Source organism: Nicotiana sylvestris, chromosome 3 (genome assembly GCF_000393655.2).
Source record: "Nicotiana sylvestris chromosome 3, ASM39365v2, whole genome shotgun sequence".
NCBI lineage: Eukaryota > Viridiplantae > Streptophyta > Magnoliopsida > Solanales > Solanaceae > Nicotiana > Nicotiana sylvestris.
Window position 1 is genome coordinate 213,236,522 of NC_091059.1, and position 20,004 is coordinate 213,256,525.

Sequence of the window (20,004 nt, forward strand, 5' to 3'; positions counted from 1 at the left end):
ATAACGGCATTGTCTCGGATTCGGTCGTACTTGGCTCCGATGTTCCTCGAGCACTTAGGTCTTTGAGCTTCTTATTCTAACTTCGAGCCTGAGCTTAGTCTATATCGAACTTTTGTCCTCGATGCGACCTCTTGAGCCTACAAAATCGGAGGCATATGATTTTAACCATATACAGAAAATAAAAAGAACTGAAAGTACACGCATTGAAGCGATCAAAAGAAACAAACCCTTTAGAAGAACATGGTGTCTGCAAAGGAGAAAAATAGGCGAAGCAGTTGTTGGTTTTTTTTATGTATTTAATTAATATATTAAATACTTAAAAGAGGGTGAATTTTTGAGTGAAATTTTAAGTTTTCCCCTTGGTAAATGGACATTGTCCTATATTGGAAGAGGAAGAGATTTTTATGGGTATATAAGTAATTGCTCTTCTTCTAGCTCTTAAAGAGTTGAGAAGAAAGCAAGCCTCGCGCTGTCGCCGTCGTCGCTCGCTCGCTCGGCTTGGCTTTGGCTTCGGATTCGGATTTGGATTTGGTCAAATGATCGATTGATTGATTAACTTTTTGGACCAAATTTATTTGTTAATAGTAAAATATTAACAGAAATGTTATTAAATATTTATTTTAATAACAGAATATTAATATTAAAATAAATATTAATATTAAATACTCCAATCCGTATTTTCTGTTTGATAACAGAAAATTAACTACCCTCTTATATTTTCCCTCTTTATTTTCCCTCTTCATTGGTGAGTAAATAGCCATTTATGTAATTGCATTTATGATGTGGCCGTTTTACAGAAACAGCCATTCTGAAGAGTTGCACCTCTTCAGATTTCAATCCAACTTTGGCTATAAATACAAGGCTATTCTACTCAGAATTTCCATACGATTTCCTGAGTTTCTCCTCCTTCTTCTGCATAGCTTAAACATCAAACAAAGCAACAGTAAGTGTGATTTGCTACCGAACTTTGTGTTCACTGAAACACTGGGGTTTGAAGTACCACTACACCAGTGTGTAATTCGTTCTATCCTGGGAGGAAATAATCCATAACCTTGGGTACTAGGAGGGGATTAAATTCCTTAAGGAAACACTGTTAATTCAGTGGGCTCGAATTGGTTTTCTGTTATTTCGTAGTTCATTCATGTTTATGTTCATTTCTGTTTATGTTCATTTATATTTCCAGAATTATTTTACAAATACAGTATTCTAGCAAGCTTAAGGAATTTAACTATTTTCTGTATTTGTACTCACTGTTTTTGGAGAGTAAAACCTTTGTGGTTTTGTACTCTGTTGGAGTTTAAAATCTACGTGATTTTAACGTTTGTGTCATTCTTTTACAGAAATGGCTAATAATAACGGAAACCAAGTTGTTCCGATGGTGACTGCCAATACCTCAACGAGCCGAACAACACTGGCAGTATTGGCACCGACGGAGAAACCCAGAAAATTTTCCGGGATTGATTTCAAACGCTGGCAGCAAAAGATGTTCTTCTATTTGACTACTCGAAGTCTCCAGAAGTTCATCAAGAAAGATGTTCGTGTGCTGTCCGATGAAACTCCAGAAACTGAACGCTTTCTCGTGATTGAGGCGTGGAAGCATTCAAATTTTTTGTGCAAGAATTATATTCTAAGCGGGCTGGAGGATGCTTTGTATAATGTCTACAGTGGCGTGGAAACGTCAAAAGAACTGTGGATTGCGCTTGAAATGAAATACAAAACCGAAAATGCCGAGTTGAAAAAGTTTGTTGCTGCAAAGTTTTTGGACTACAAAAAGGTAGATAGAAAGTCTGTTATTACTCAAGTCCAAGAATTGCAAGTGATTATTCACGATCTCCTTGCTGAAGGTATAAATCAAATTACTATTGATGTTGAAAGTAGTAATCTTAGTATTTTTACTAACAGAAATTTCATTAAAGGTCTTGTCATCAATGAAGCATTCCAAGTAGCAACGATGATTGGGAAGTTGCCTCCTTTGTGGAAGGACTTCAAAAACTACTTGAAACACAAACGCAAGGAGATGTCCCTTGAAGATCTCACTGTTCGGTTGAGAATCGAAGGGGACAACAAAGCTGCTGAAAAGAGAGGCCGTGGAAACTCAATAATAATGGGAGCAAATATTGTTGGAGAGAACAAAAAGAGGAAGAAGGCTTCTGGACCGAAATACAACCCAAGCAAGAAGCGGTTCAGTGGAAACTGCTACAACTGTGGAAAAACTAGACACAAATCTACGGAGTGTCGTGCTTCAAAGAAAGACAAGAAGAAGGGTCAAGCAAACATGGTTGAAAAGCATGATGATGTTGATGACTTATGTGCCATGCTTTCCGAATGCAACTTGATGGGCAATCCTAAAGAGTGGTGGATTGATTCTGGAGCCACTTGCCATGTTTTTGGTGTTAAAGAAGCTTTTGCTACTTATGCTCCTGTTGGACCCGATGAGACGATTTCTATGGGAAATGCTGCAAAGGCCAAGATTGAAGGATGTGGGAAGATATTTCTCAAAATGACTTCCGGCAAAGTGGTGACTTTGAACAACGTCCTTCATGTTCCCGAGATTAGGAAGAATTTAGTCTTTACTGGACTTCTGGTTAAGAATGGTTTTAAATATGTTTTTGTTTTCGATAAGGTTGTAATAAATAAGAATGAAATGTTTATAGGAAAATGTTACCTCACTGAGGTCCTTTTCAAGCTGAATGTAATGGTTGTTGAAAATAATAATACAATTTCAGCTTCGTCTTACTTACTTGAGTCAATTAAATTATGGCATATACGTTTGGGTCATGTTAATTATAAAACCTTGCGGAAAATGATTAATTTGGAAGTATTGCTTAAGTTTGAATGTGACAAATCAAAATGTCGAGTATGTGTGGAATCTAAGTATGTTAAGCATCCTTATAAGTCAGTTGAAAGGAATTCAAATCCTTTAGACTTAATTCACAGATATTTGTGACATGAAGTCAATACCATCTCGCGGTTGAAAGAAGTATTTCATAACTTTTATTGACGATAGTACTCGATATTGCTATGTTACTTACTTAATAGTAAAGATGAAGCAATAGACGCATTCAAGCAATACAAAAATAAAGTTGAAACGCAACTTAACAAGAAAATCAAAATAATAAGAAGTGATAGGGGTGGTGAATATGAATATCCTTTTGAACAAATATGTTTAGAATATGGAATTATTCATCAAACAACGGACCCTTACACGCCCCAATCCAATGAGATTGCAGAAAGAAAGAATCGTTCATTAAAGGAGATGATGAACACATTATTGATAAGTTCTGGTTTGCCACAGAACTTGTGGGGGAAAGCCGTTCTTACGGCTAGCCGAATACTAAATCGAGTACCCCATAGAAAAACACAATCCATTCCATATGAAAATAGAAAGGAAGGAATCCCAACTTGAATTATTTTAAAGTGTGGGGGTATTTGGCAAAAGTGCAAGTTCCTAAACCCAAAAGGGTAAAAATAGGACCGAAAACCATTGATTGTGTTTTCATAGGATATGCGACTAATAGTAAAGCATATCGATTTCTGGTTCATAAATCAGAAAATCCTGACATTCATAATAATACGGTTATAGAATCAGATAATGTTGAGTTCTTTGAAAATATATATCCATATAAAAAGGAATGTGAGTTGATTGGTGAAGGATCTAAATGACCTCGGGAAGAAACAAAAGAAAGTACACTTAACCAGGAAGATCCAAGACGTAGTAAACGTCAAAGAACGTCTACTTCATTTGGACCAAATTTTGTGACTTTCTTATTGGAAAATGAGCCTCAAATATTTAAAGAAGCTATGTCTTCTTCGGAATCATTGTTATGGAAAGAGGCAGTCAATAGTGAAATATAATCCGTATTGAACAACCATACATGGGAATTGGTTGATCTTCCTCCTGGAAATAAATCATTGGGTTCTAAATGGATTTTTAAGAGGAAAATGAAAGATGATGGCACTATTGACAAATATAAGGCAAGACTTGTGGTCAAAGGGTATAGACAATGAGAAGGTCTTGACTATTTTGATACATACTCTCCAGTTGCAAGAATTACGTCCATACGAACGTTAGTAGCATTAGCTGCAGTTTATGGTCTTGAAATTCATCAAATGGATGTAAAGACGGCCTTCTTAAATGGATAGTTGGAGGAAGAAATCTACATGGAAAAACCTGAAGGGTTTGTGGTTCCAGGTAAAGAAAAGAAAGTCTGTAGACTTGTTAAGTCCCTTTACGGATTAAAACAAGCACCCAAACAATAGCATGCGAAATTTGACCAAACAATGTCATCAAATGGATTTAAGATAAATGAATGTGATAAATGTGTGTACATTAAAAATGTTCCAAATCACATAGTCATTTGCTTATATGTGGATGATATGCTCATAATGAGTAATGACATTGCCAACATAAATGCTACTAAGAGTATGCTAACTAGCAAGTTTGATATGAAAGACTTGGGAGTTGATGATTTAATTCTGGGAATTAAGATCCATAAGACTTCTCAAGGTCTGGCATTGTCACAATCTCATTATATTAAGACAGTACTTGAAAAATTCAAGCACTTGGGCTTTAAAATTGCAAAGACTCCAATTGACATGAATCTTGCATTAGCAAAGAACAAAGGCCAAAGCATATCACAATTGGATTATGCTCGTGTGTTGGGATGCTTAATGTACATCATGAATTGTACACGACCATATATAGCTTGTGCTATAAGTAAATTGAGTCGATATACGAGCAATCTAGGTTAATCTCATTTGATGGCCATGAAACGAGTTTTGGGGTATTTAGTACATACCCAGGACTTTGCTTTGCACTACAATAAATATCCTGCGATCATTGAGGGATACTGTGATGCAAATTGGATCACCGAATCAACTGATTCTAAGTCAACAAGTGGATATGTATTCACTATTAGTTGAGGAGCGGTATCTTGGAAGTCGTCCAAACAAACTTGTATTGCCCGCTCTACAATGAAGACTGAGTTCATAGCCTTGGATAAAGCTGGTGAAGAAGATGAATGGATCCAAATTTCTTGGAAGATATTCTATTTTGGCCCAAATCGTTGGCACCAATATGCATACATTGTGATAGTCAAGCGGTAATTGGAAGGGCTGGGAGCGTTATCTATAACGGTAAATCTCGTCATATACGACGAAAATATAAACCGTTAGGCAATTACTCTCTAGAGGAATTATCATGATTGACTATGTAAAGTCAAGTGATAATGTGTCGGATCCACTTACAAAAGGCCTAACTAGAAAGGTAGTTGAGAAGTCATCAAGGGGAATGGGACTGTGGCCGAGAACAAGTCATAGTGGTGGTAACTCTACCTAGAAGACTGGAGATCCCAAGATCTAGGTTCAAGGAGATTAAACAAAATTATTAATGACGGTTCAACATTGTCAACTAAACTTTTGGTCCATTCTCGTGATGAGACAATGTTCAGTACCAAGGATAAAACATTAAGGCTTTTTAATGATTTCTAATTTTGATACGGGGTATATCAAATAGTGTATCTACGGGATGACACGTTTATGAATCACCTATGTAAGTGTGAAGTGTTAGCGCTTCAAGGAGAACTTTGTAAGGCGAGTTCTCTATGCACATATGAAACCAGGCGGTGTTCATGGCTGAAACGAACACAACAATGAGAACCAAAGACGGTTAAGGGTTAGTTGTGTGACTTGTGGTTGTCCTCCTTCTTCTGCATAGTTTAAACATCAAACAAAGCAATAGTAAGTGTGATTTGCTACCGAACTTTGTGTTTGCTAAAATACTGAGGTTTGAAGTACCACTACACCAATGTATAATTCGTTCTATACTGGGAGGAAATAATCCATAACCTTGGGTACTAGGAGAGGATTAAATTCCTTAAGGAAACACTGTGAATTAAGTGGGCTCAAATTAGTTTTCTGTTATGTTCATTTATATTTCCAGAATTATTTTACAAATACAGTATACTAACAGCAGCATGGCAGGCGCATCGTTGCAGTACAGAAGGCAGCCGCTTTTGAAGTTTGGACGACATGGTTGAACATGCGACGGAACGTGAGCCAAACAAACACTTGCCCAAAATACACTGTTCATTAGTCATCTGTCCATTCTAGTTTCCCTAAATCTTTCTTGTTAAACAAAGGTCTTTGTTTTTCAGATCATAGTAGTATTGATTTAATTTTCAATTCTGTGTCTAATACCTATATTGAGATCTCAATTAATTTGGATTTGCATTGTTTAAAACCCATTAAAGAGGAAAGCACTCCATATCTGGATCCAAGAACTTTTACTAAAAATAGAAGGCATATATTCATTTCACTACGATCATTAGTGGTATGATAGCATTACTGATGAGTATTCACCTATTTTGAGTTTCAACTAATTTGATATTGTTCGAAGTGATCATTCAATAGTTAAGATGCCTGTCACAATTTTATTGTACTGGTCAAACATAATTTGGCATGCTCTATTTACGTCTTAACTAAGTGAAAGAAAAACTAATTTGTTAAAGTCAATTTTGTTTCATTTGCTTTTGTATTCTTTAATTTAGTGTCTTTTATTTTATATTCTTGTGCCTTGTATAATATCTGATCCTATAGCACAATGCGTAGGATACAGATTCATATAACGAGCTAGTAGATCAAGTATTTTGTTCAATAATATATCAGCAATTACTTAACATATCCTGTTAAGAAAAAACCTGCACATAATATAAGTTGGTTGACACCTGTTCAAGAAAATATTAGCGAAAAAATCAAATAGTAACATATTACATGTCCCAACATACTGTTTTTTACAATCTATTTTAGTTCACCCAGCATACTCAATCATTTTCTTCAGTAATCAAATGTTAACAATATTAGCGAACAAATTAATTAGTACTATAATTGTTTCAGCAAATTACCAACTCAACTTTTTTGGTAATTTGAATTCTTATGCTAAGTGATATAAGTGAATGACTTTTTTTTAATAAGTTACTTTGAGTTTGTCCAAGCTTGCCAACAAATTAATGTCCTTTATTTTGATTGATGAATAAATTTGTTTGTGAAAAGAGTAAACTAAAAATTGGAATATATTATATGGAGAGCTAAACTAAGTTTCACTGTTTACAACTAATCAAGCTAGAGGGGGAGTTTTTTTTTTTTTTTTTTTTGTGTGTGTGGGGGGGGGGGGGGATTATTTAACCAAAAAAATGGGATTTCAGTCAAAGCTTTAATTTAGAAGAACTCGGGTTACTGATAATCAAAAGAATTTATGAAAGAAAGTAATTTGGCTAGCAATAATATAATCAGAAGAAAAACAAGTAAATCAATATATTCAGATAGTATTTTGTGTCCTTATAATTGATCAGTTATCTCCCTTTTATAGCTATTTGGGAGATATACGTTTTGCCCTTGTCATAATAAGGCTATTATGAGTAATTAAAGACATTGCATGCTACGTTACACAATCATTGTATTTAATACAGAATTTTTAACGTATTCAGTATTTAATGCTCACTAAATACTGTATCTGTACTATCATATATTGTCAGATTCATTCTCCTTGATTCCAGGACTTAAATGACTTAATAGATACAGGCGCCGAGTCCTTTGAATATCTGCTCGTGCCTCTTCCTTTGCCTTTGCTCGTATCTGTTGCAACTCGTGTCTCTTTGCCAGCTGTAACTCTTTGACTAGTCTACGTGTCTTGACACGTCATCTTTATTCCACTTTAATATGTAAACTCAATTTTTCCTAATACAGATAGTCCCCCCACTTGCCATTTATTCATCAATTGAATATTTGGGAAGTGGATTTCATTAAAACGAGAATTTTTGTCACCATTAATGCTATGACAAAATTGACGCTTAAATTGTCACTTTTATTTAATGCTCTTCACACGTGTCACCTTTTTATTAGTTCTGCAATTTTGCAGCCTTTTTAAGGTTTTTTCATGGCTCCACTATTCACGAAGCGTCAGTTATCATTATTATGATACTTCCATCATTACACTTTTTCCTTCGGCGGTCGCTTATCAATATAAATATAACTTCTTTCTTTGTCTTTTCCACATAAAGTTTACTGAATATTCAATCTCTCAAATCCCTGTTTGCTTCTTCATCGAATCATCCTTCTTCATCATATCTTCTTCAAATTCTAACCCTAGAAGGGTTCCCATAGTTGATACCTTCCCTAGTGCCCCCATTAGAAGCAGAAGGGGAGGTATGCTTCGTAATTTAGGATCTGTTTGCTGTTCTTCCACTCCTTTACCTAGTTCTGGCCCTTCTTCTAGAACTAGGGGTTCACTTTCACAAAGATCTTCTTCAAGAGGTAAGGAACCTTCTGAACCTCTTCGTGAGCCTACAGTAGAGGAGATAGTTCCTATGGAACTATTTTTTTATCATGACAAAGAATCTCTTAGGAACCAAGTCTCTAGTTTAGATCGTGCTGATATTTATCCCACTCAAATTACAGAAGGTTTGATTTCTGTAGTTCGTAGAGACTGTCATTGGAGTAGTGATTTTCCTATTATTATCCCTAGTCCAAATCAAAGAATCACCTCTTACATAACCGGTTTTCTTTTGTTTATACATACCCTTTCACTTTAGGGTTTAGACCATCTATTGACCCTGTTATTCTTGAGTTCTGTCGTTTCTTCGATATTTGTTTGGGTCAAATTGGCCCAATCATATGGAGGGTTGTTGCATGTTTGAGGCATTTGACCAACACAGCCGGTGTTCCCTTTACTTTCCCTCATTTAATTCACCTTTACTCTCCCAGACTCTTCCGCAATAGTATTTTCACACTAGTAGCCAGGAGCAAGAGAGTTTTGGTGAGCCCTGAGGATGACAAAGACCGTGGCTGATATGCCAGGTTTGTTGCTGCCCCCACCGTTGGTTTAGTGGGTGATGATAATGTTCCCTTCCCTGAGAAGTGGAATTTTGCACGTAAGTCTTTTTAACTTTCTCGTACCTTTTTCTTCAAGTTTGTCAACTTTTCTAATTTTGCTTTTTTTAGCAACCATGGGAGTTGTGGAAGACGTTCCCAATTTCCGTGATTGGTAGACAAATTATTGAGGACCGCACCAATGAATGGTAGGTCTTGGAAGACACTTTCTAACCGTTTTGGTTGGAAAGTAAAAACTCATGGTAAGAGCTTTTATTTTATTTCATCTTTTCGTGTATATTTTTTTTATTGCACTAATTTCAATCCATCGTTTTATTAGGATTTGCTATTTGTGGAATCACTGTCGAGGCAGTCGCGTCTTCCCACATCTCTTTGGAAAAGGCTCAAGAAATAATCTTGGGTTCTTCTGCAAAAAGAAAAGTCGTTGCCGTTGAGGAACAAGACTCTGAAGAGGAGGAAGACGAGGGCTCTTTGTTAACAAGTCCACGAGCTCGAAGACGCATCATTTCTGATGATGAAGCAGAGGTATCCCCTTGTCGTTATGTTCCTCTTACCGAGTCTGCTGAGACTCCGGTACTGATTCTTGATGATGACGTTGCTCCCGCTGCTGCTCATGACTCTGTTGAGCAGCTTTTTATTAGCGGGTTTGGTAGTGAAGGTTTAGGCCATGTTTTAGATGAAGTACCCTTGGCTTCTTTTTCGACACCCATGTCTGTAACTCAGTCTTTGCTAGTCTCGATTGTTTCTGTTCCTCCCCAGACTGTTTTTACCACATCTTATGTTCCTCCTTTGACAATTCCTCCTCCAAACATTCATCGCACTGAAGTTGGTTCCTCAAGTAGGAGTGCCGCTATGAGGTGAGTAGTCATTGAAGTCCCTGCTGAGGGCAGTCTCTTAAGGAAATCAGGTCAAGCGGATGTATGGCTAGAGCCTTTAATTGGCCCAATTGAGAAAGCTAAGCTAGAGAGCCATAGCTCCTTGACCCTGATGAACGATATTGTGCATGCTACTTTGAAGGTATTCCCCTTCTCTTTTTTCTTTTTCTATCTTTGAGGATTCTTATTTCCTTTTCCCCTTTTTAGGCCAACCTTATCGGCACAGAGATGATGAAAAGAGTTGCCCACTCAGATCAATTAGTGTGTGATTCTCAGTTAGAGGCGTGCAATTGGAGGGAACAATTTGAGAGCTTGCAAATTGATGTGGAGTATTTAAAAGAGAGTAAGAGTACCTTGGAGCAGCAAGTACAGGTTTTGACTTCGGAGTTAGCGGTTGAAAAAGGCTTCCTCAAGCCAAGCAGATAAAGAAAAAACTCGCCTTGAAACTTCCTTCTCAGAGCAGCTGTCCAAGGCTAGTTAAGAAATCAGAGAGTTGAAGGCTCTTTTGAGTAAAAAAGAAGCTTACGCTGGGGAGCTCGTACAAAATTTGACTCAGGCACAAGAAGACCTTCGAGCTTCTTTTGGTAAGGTGCGTGCTTTAGAAAGCTCCCATGCCTCTCTCCAGACTTCTTACACATCTGCCTTGGCTGAAAATAAGAAGTTAAAGAACGAGATAGGTGACTGGTAAAGGGATTATGAGATCCTTGAGGATAAATCTGCTATTGAAGTAAGTTGGACGTTTTTGAATTCACGCCGTGATACCCTAATTGAAGTTGGCCAAGAAAATTTCAACTTGGAATCTGAGTTGGCTAAAATCAATGAAACTATTGAGAAAGCTCAGCAAATTCAAGATTTTCCTTCTCCTGTGGCCGAAACTTCCGTGAATGTTGAAGTTGATATGGGTATCCCAACTATTTCAAGCCCAGTCAAGCCTGTTGCTGCAAGTTAAGTTGAGCCCGCAACTGTTGATACTCCTGCTTCAGTACCTTCAACTTCTCAGTGACCAGCTTTAGTTGTTTGAATATCTTTGTTTTTGTTTTATTTGGAAAATTGTGATCAAACCGTTGGTTTCATTTGAGGGTTTATTTTGGAAACGCAAGTACCCAGACCTTTTCATGGGGCAATTTGTATAAACAATTCATAGCTTTACAACTAAGTACGTACTTAGTCTTAAGTTTTTTTTTAAAAAAAATATTAAGAAGTTTTCTTGTTATTATCTTGAACTTCTATTTACTTTATTCTTGCCTTTATTTCTAAGGACTTATAGAATAATTTGCATTTTTATTCTTCAATAATGCTTCTGTTAAACTTATGACTAATTAATTTAAACATAAGTTTTATAAAGAGGGCCCTTTTATATTCGACACTTAATGAAGAGGACGTCTCAACTTCATAATGGTGTTTAACATACGATAAAAGAAATAGGAACACACATGTTTCTTTGAAATAACTTTGACAAGTTTTTATTTGAACCTTGTCTAGTTTTGAATAACACTTTACATGTATTTGAATTACATCTATAACTTTCTCGTAATTATTTTTCTTGTAACAAATTTTAAAAAGTAAAAATAATAAACACAAGGTTTTTATTTATAACCCGTTTCAGTACATAACCTTTACCCTAACTATAGTAAGGTTTTCTTTGGCCTTAGTTCGTGACTTCGTGACTTTTACTCTGCACTTGACTTCTTTGCCTTCTTTATACACATGCCATGTGTATATTATGTAGTCCCCCAAGTGTTTGAGTGTTGAAGTATGAAGCCTCGAGCACTTGAGAATTCCTCTCATTTGGCCCTTTCCCTAAAACAGGAAAAACATACGGGACTCGGAGGTGCGATTATAGATGAAGACTGCTTAACCCGTTTTGAATTTCTATCAGAATATTTGTAACCCTGGACCGGGAAGTTTAATGTATTCCACGTGCCTTGCAGGTTATGGCTCATCATTTAGTACGGGCTAGTTTTTTGCCTATCATCTAAAATCGTTAGTAAAATTTTAACAATTCGAAAATAGAAATCTAAAACATAGATACCTAACCTCGGGTATTCCTTAGAAGTAGTATCTCTTAAAATGAACAACATTCCAATGTGAAGGTAGTATTTTTCCATCCATTGTTTCCAGTTCATATGCTCCTTTACCTGCAATATCATGAATTCTATAAAGTCCCTCCCATGTTGGACTTAATTTACTTGCATTAGTTGCCTTTGTAGATTGGAAAACCTTTTTGAGCATGAAGTCCCCAATTTTGATGAATCTGAGGCATGGTCTTCGGTTGTAGTACCGTTCTATGACTTGCTTATGTGCTGCCATTCTTATTAATGCAGCTTCCCGTCTTCCTTCAAGTAAATCAAGATTTACCTTTTTGAGCATGAAGTCACCAGGTAACACTTCTGGCCAATTACCTTTTGATTCCTCTCAACGCTTCTTCAAATTGTTGATAATGACTTTGTTTGTTGATTCTGCTTGCCCATTACCCACCGGATGATAAGGCGTAGACGTGATCCTTTTAATCTGCCAACTTTGAAAGAATTCCGTGATTTGAGCTCCTATAAACTGAGGGTCATTATCGCACACGATCTCCTTTGGTACACCGAATCGGCATATGATATTCCGCCAAATAAAATCTTTCACTTCCTTTTCTCGCACCTGTTTGAATGCTCCTGCCTCTACCTATTTAGTAAAACAATCAGTGAGTACGAGCAAAAATTTTACCTGTCCTTTTGCTTATAGTAATGGACCCACGATATCCATTCCCCATTTCATAAATGGCCACGGTACAATGACCGGATATAGTAACTCCGCAGGTCTATGCATATTGTTACCGTACCTTTGACATTTATTGCACTTAGCCACGAAACTCTCTGCTTCTTCTTCCATTTTAGGCCAATAATACCCTGCCCTAATTAGGGTTCTTACCAATGATCTTCCTCCTGTGTGATTACCACAATGCCCCTCGTGTATTTCTCTTATTACGTACTCCATTTGAGAAGGTCCGAGGCATCTTGCTAAGGGACCACCGAACATTTTTCGGTAAAGATTGCCTTGCTTTAAGCAATACCGAGCAGCCTTTTTCGAAGCGCATGAGCTTTTCTCTTATCTTCAGGGACGGTACCATACTGCAAAAAAGCAACAATCTCGTTCCTCCAATCCCAAGTTAAGTTATTAAAATTTACCTCATTCTTATCGAGGTCAAGAATTGAATGAAACAAATGAATAACTAAAGTATTTTCATTGCTTGCCACGTCTGACGCAGATGCAAGATTAGCTAGAGTGTCAGCTTCAACATTTTCATCCCTTGGTATTAATGTTACTTTCCAGTTTTGAAATTGTTTTATCAAATCCCGTACCTTCGCTAAGTATTGCTGCATCCTTACTTACCTAGCCGTATAAGTCCCCAACATTTGATTGACTACGAGCTGGGAATCGCTTTTGATTGTAATCTGATTTATGCCGAGTTCTCATGCCAGTTCTAAACCTGCAATCATAGCCTCATATTCTACCTCATTGTTAGTTATAGAATGACATTTGATATCTTGTCGAATGGTTTCACCCATAGGTGGTACCAATACGATCCCTAAACCTGCACCTTTTACGTTAGATGAACCATCAGTGAATAAAGTCTAAGTTCCTGGGTTAGCTCCATTAAACACCTGTAATTCTTTATCTGCTTCTAACTGCATCCCCTGGCTAAAATCAGCCATGAAATCAGCTAACATTTCAGATTTTATAGCAGTTCTAGGTTGGTATGTGATTTCGTATTCACTTAATTTTATAGCCTACTTAGCCAATCTACATGATAACTCATGCTTATGCAATATATTACGTAAGGGATAAGCAGTTACTACAGCAATAGGGTAACACTGAAAGTAAGGTCTTAATTTCCTAGATGTCATAATTAATGCAAGTGCAAGCTTTTCCAATTGAGGATATCGTGTCTCTGCATCTAACAAAGATTTACTAACATAATAGATCGGAGATTGTTTACCTTTGTCTTCTCGGACTAAAACAACATTTACCGTTACTTCAAAAACAGCAAGGTAAATGAGAAGTCTTTCCTCAGCCTTTGGTTTTGCCAGCAATGGTGGATTTGATAAGTACGTTTTCGAATTTCTAAGTGCCTGCTGACATTCTTCATTCCATTCAAAATGATCCTGCTTTTTAAGAGCTGAAAAGAATTTAAAGCACTTTTTTGATGATTTGAAAATGAATCTTCCCAAGGCTGCAATTCTTCCTGTTAATCTCTGAACTTCTTTTTTACTTAAAAGCATATCAGGGATTTCTTCAATGGCCTTAATATGTGCGGGATTTACTTCAATACCACGGTTAGAAACAAGAAACCCTAAAAACATACCTGACGCAACACCAAATGCACATTTCTCAGGATTTAACTTCATATTAAATTTGCGCAGAATTTGAAAAGTATCAGACAGGTGTGATATGTGATCTCTCGAATGCTGAGTTTTAACGAGCATATCATCTATATAAACCTCCATGGTTTTTCCTAAATGTTCTTGAAACATTTTAGTAACCAGCCTCTGATATGTTGCACCAGCGTTTTTGAGACCAAAAGGCATTACTTTATAATAGTAAGTCCCTCTGTCTATTATAAATGAAGTTTTTCTTCATCTCTCGAATCCATTTTGATCTGATTTTAACCTGAATATGCATCTAAAAAGCTTAATAGTTCATGCCCTGCAGTTGCATCAATCAACTGATCTATATGTGGTAGGGGAAATGAATCTTTAGGGCAAGCTTTATTAAGGTCTGTGTAATCTACACAAACTCGCCACTTACCATTCTTCTTTGGAACTACGACAGTATTGGCTAACCAATTAGGATACTTTACCTCGCGGATGGATCCAATCTTCAGCAATTTTCGAACCTCTTCTTGAATCATCTGATTCTTGAAAGTTCCTTGTTTTCTTTTCTTTTGCTTGACAGGAGGGTATGATGGGTCTTCATTTAATTTGTAAGTTATCACCTCCGGTGGTATCGCTGTCATGTCAGAGTGGGACCAAACAAAACAGTCTACATTAATTTTTAAAAATTTAATTAATTTACCTCTCATGCTTTGGCTAAGATTGGCCCCTACGTAGACTTTCTTATCAGGCCATTGAGCGAATAACACAATAGGCTCCAATTCCTCAATTGTTGTTTTGATATTTTCGTTTACTTCTGGTTCTTGAATGGTGTCAGGCCTTGAATCCACATCTGTTCGTCCCTGTTCAGTTGAGGTTTGTGTGGTGGTGCCCTCAACTGTCTTCTGTGATTGCTATTTTCCTTCATTTCTCGTACTTGAATCTGCTACAGAATTGATGCTCCTGGATGTATGTTGATCTCCACGAATTTGACATACTCCCCAGGGTGATGGAAATTTAATGACTTGATGCAAGGTTGAAGGAACAACATCTATTTCATGGATCCATGGTCTCCCAAGGATCATATTGTAAGCCATCTCCATATCTACTACTTGAAACTTTGTATCTTTAACGACTCCTTATGTGAATGTGGTAAGTGTTACCTCTCCTTTTGTCACAATACTAGAATTGTCAAATCCAGATAGAGTATGCGCCTTTGGTATTATTCTATCTTCTGCTTGCATGTCACGTAATACTCTTAGCAAAATAATGTTCACAGAACTACCTGGATCAATCAAAACTCATTTTACATTAGTATCATGTACAATTAGAGATATTACCAGTGCATCGTTATGAGGGGTTAATACGCCATTTGCATCTGCATCATCAAATGTAATGCTTTCTTCCTCTATGACATGCGGCACCCGTTTCCCTTGGGTGATTGTAACTTTGGAAATTTTGTTAGCTGCAGTGTATGATATGCCATTGTTGTCTTTACCTCCGCTTATAACGTTGACGGTTCTTTTGGGAGAAAGTGGCTTCGGGGGCTCCTGCATGTTCTTCATTTAAGCTTGCTTACCTTTCTCACTGAACAACTTAGTGAGATATCCTTGTTTTAATAAATGATCAACTTCACTTTGTAAAAACCTACAATCTGCCATTTTATGCCCATGGTCATTATGAAACTCGCACCAATGATCAGGGTTGCGCCTGTTTGGATTCGATCTCATCTCTTTTGGCCATCGTGCCTTATCTTCCATGCTTCTCAAAACTGCAACGAGCTCGGAAGTGCTTACGTTGAAACTATAACCGCCAAATCTCGCCTTCAAATTTCTATCATCATCTCGTGACTCATAGGTATTTCGATCGTTTCTAAATCTTGATGAAGAACCTGACTCTCTATTCCTTGATCTATGATCATACCTTTGATTGTCCTGCTTTGATCGTGAGTCTTTTCCCGCAGGTCCCATGTATGGCTCGTACCTATTTTTACCGGATCTTTTTTCGGTCTCCGCACGTCTCGAACTTACCTTTTCTTCTTTTTGAAGTCGTGGAACAGTATCTTCTTCTATCCTCAGCTTCGTGTTATACCTGTTGTAAACGTCATTCAACGTTGTAGCTGGGAATTCACGAAGGCTTTCTTTGAGTCACCTCGTAGCTTCTGAGCTTTTTTCATTCAAATTGCTTGTGAAAGCTATAGCTGCACAATTATCTGGTACACGTGGTAATGTCATTCTTTCACGTTGGTATCTGTCCACGAACTCTCGAAGCAATTCTGAGTCCCCTTGCTTGATCTTGAAAATATCTTCCATTCTTTTTTCGACTTTTTGAGCTCCCGAGTGTGCTTTGATGAAAGAATCTGCAAGCTCAGAAAAAGAATTTATAGAATTTTCGGGTAAAAGAGAATACCATGTTAATGCTCCCTTGGTGAGTGTTTCATCGAATTTTTTGACTAATACTAATTCAATCTCCTGCTTAGTCAAATCGTTGCCTTTTACGGCTGTTGTGAATGCAGTCACGTGGTCTCGTGGGTCTGTTGTTCCATCATATTTTGGAATATCAGGCAGTTTGAATTTCTTTGGAATTGGGAGGGGAGCAGCACTTGGCTTCCAGGGTTGCTGTGAATATTTATCCATATCTACCCCTTTGATTATGGGCGACACCCGGGTATTTGCTTTATGCGGTCACTTTGCTCCTTGAGCTATTTCTGCAATGTTAGTACTAAATTTTGTAAATCAGAATTGATTAAATTACCTGGTTCTCCCTCCTGTGGTTCACTGGGAGTTCCACTACTACCTGAGTTAACAAGCCCGGAACGAAGGTTCTCCAAAGTGTTGTTATTTGGAGTGGGTGTGGGTGTTGCAGCAGGTAACTGGTTAACAAATGCCTCAAGAGCTTTATTGACCTGTGCAACAATTAGTTTTTGTAAAGCTTCATCGATAGCCTTAACATTTTCAAATTGAGCGTGTCCATTCGTATGAGACCCCTTAGGAGTGCCCTCACGAGACCGCCAAGGAGAATCTCGTGGAGAAGAGACCAGAGTGTTAGTATTCTGTAGATCACCCTGATGCTGTTGGTTTTCTCGGTTTCCTTGAATGTCGTCATTGTTTTTCGACATGGTTGATACAACAAGAGAAATTAAGCTAAAAGAGAATAGATTATCAGATTTCGGTAACAGAGCCAATTTGTTTAACCAAAAAAATGGGATTTCGGTCAAAGCTTTAATTTAGAAGAATTCGGGTTACTGATAATCAAAAGAATTTATGAAAGAAAGTAATTTGGCTAGCAATAATGTAATCAGAAGAAAAACAAGTAAATCAATATATTCATATAGTATTTCGTGTCCTTACAATTGATCAGTTATCTCCGTTTTATAGCTATTTGGGAGATATGTGTTTTGCCCTTGTCATAATAAGGCTATTATGAGTAATTAAAGACATTGAATGCTACGTTACACAATCATTGTAATTAATACAGATTTTCTAACGTATTCAGTATTTAAAGCTCACTAAATACTGTATCTGTACTCTCATATATTGTCAGATTCATTCCCCTTGATTCCTGAACCTAAATGACTTAAATAGATACGGGTGTCGAGTCCTTTGAATATTTGTCTGTGCCTCTTCCTTTGCCTTTGCTCGTATCTGTTGCAACTCGTTTCTCTTTGCCAGCTATAACTCTTTGACTAGTCTATGTGTCTTGACACGTCATTTTTATTTCACTTTAATATGTAAACTCAATTTTTCCCAATACAATTGTGACGTCGAAGAATAGTGCGAAAGTTCAATTTTCAATCTCATTAATATAATGAACGCAACACATAAGCAAAGTATTTCTACTTTAAAATATTAAAGGAGTACAAAATTATGATAATGACTCATAAAAATGGACATGAAATTAAAGTACAGAGGAAACCTCAGTTGTCATGCTACGAACGGAGAAAATTGAGTATAACTGCATGCAAGCTGTGACCTTAATGTGAAATGCAAGAATTTCAATGCTCGTAGTTTCTGCAAAAGTAAGAAGCCTCTGCATCTGCATGGAATCTTTGGTTGTGGATTCACCCAATCTAGTCCTCATAGTCCAAGAAGAAAAGAAAAAAGAACCAAACTTAGCAGTTAAAACGAGCCTAAGATAGTCAAAAAGTTTACAGCTTTCCCAAGGAATCCGTGTCAGATAAGTTTAGACTTTCGAGTTTTGTAGAAAAAGAGTTTCTGTCCTGCAGTCCAATTAAAGAATTATGAGACCTCTGTTTACACTTCCTCTGGATTGAATATTGAGTGAGACTATGGTTAAAGAAGAATTCAGAAGCTAGAGTTAGTGAATTCAAAATAATGATAGTAGTATGATCTTATTATATTTATAGATAATTTTAGTCAAATAATGGATTCAGCCGAACTTAGCAATGAATTTATCGAATTACGACTATAGACACCAATTATCGGAAATAGTCTCTTTGCCCTCTAAAGATAGAGTTAAAGCTATGTACATCTTACCTTTGTCAGATCCCACTAGTGAAAAACTAGTGGGTTTGTTGTTGTTGTTGATGACTATAGACACCAATTAAGTCGAGTATATTCAAGCTACTAACTACACAATACTAAGTAGCGAGTTAGAGAGACAGAAGAAATATTTAATGCTGCATTGGATTCATGGTTTATTGATTGAGAACAGAAGACAGCTCAATAGATCCATAATCAAGCAACTCCTCAATCATCTGCTCTATATCCTGATCCTCCAGTGGCTTGAATTGGTGTGCACTCTCCCTCTGAATTTGGCTATATCCCTCATTCACTGGCATGTCAAAGCGCATTTTGCCATCTCCCCTGTTCCTAATTTGTGGGGATATCTGATTCTCTTTAGTTTCCAACTTTGTCCTTCCAGATTTTTTTGGCATGCCAAGAGATGTCATGTGACATCTTTGAAGTTTAGCTATCAAAGCAGAAGATAGGAACCTTGATGATTGAGACTGGCTGGCATTGTAAGGGAAATTAGTGCGTGCTATTGGACCGCACATAAGTCTTGCAGCTTCATCATATGCCTGTGCAGCATCCTCTGCTGTCTCAAATGTTCCTAGCCATATCCTTGTCTTCCTGTTTTATACAAATACCAAACAAGTACAATTCAGCCACAAAAAAAAAAGGTAACAATGAAATAGAACTTGATCAGAGAAACTGTAACAAAGAAGAATTACAATGAAGGATGACGAATTTCGGAAACCCAAGATCCCCAATGCCGCTGACGGACTCCTCGGTATCGTTGTTGTGTTCGAGCCATGGCGAAATTAATTGGCGATAATAGTGGTAGTAATAAGCTAAGTCTTTATAGGAGATGCAGGGGAAGGAATTGAAGGCTTTCAGAGGCTTTTGTAATGGCCTTCAGCTGGCAATTCAATATGGGGTTGGGTCCACAGAGACTTTCTATACCTTTCCTTCCTTCTTTTCTACTAGTAATAAAAAACAAAACAAAAATCTATTTTTCAAAAGAAAATTAAAAGATTAAAAGGATGAAAGGAAAGGAGTATTTGTCATTACGAGCCTAAGGTCTTTAGATATTACAGCACATGTCTTGAGGTCAGTGCATGATTGCATATATAGTATGAATTGCCTACAGTTTTATACAAGTAGAATCAGAATTTGACGCGAATCAATTGTTGATTTTTTACTAGGTCATTGTTATATTGGTAGAAAATGTGAGACAATTGATTTAAATAAACTAACCCGACTGCTCTCATCAATAATAATAATAATGATATTTTCAAGGAATAGGTTATATGTACCTCCAATTAAGATTAACGCTAGGTTACTAATAGGAGCGGAACTACATGGGATGGCTTTGCTATATCATGCATTTCACAAGAATAGAAGGGGAAAATATGCGTCATG

The 20,004-nt window shown here is 37.0% G+C and overlaps 1 protein-coding gene across 1 annotated transcript; it reads right to left on the reverse strand.

The window, feature by feature from the left end:
* Nucleotides 1–18,557: 18,557 nt before the first annotated feature.
* On the reverse strand, nucleotides 18,558–19,434 carry LOC104224047 (ethylene-responsive transcription factor ERF003-like). Its single transcript, XM_009775608.2, has 2 exons — nucleotides 19,314–19,434; nucleotides 18,558–19,212 (listed from the first exon to the last, which is right to left on the reverse strand). Exons 1-2 carry the CDS (start codon nucleotides 19,394–19,396, stop codon nucleotides 18,777–18,779), a joined length of 519 nt encoding a protein of 172 aa, XP_009773910.2. The 5' UTR covers nucleotides 19,397–19,434; the 3' UTR covers nucleotides 18,558–18,776.
* Nucleotides 19,435–20,004: the final 570 nt, after the last annotated feature.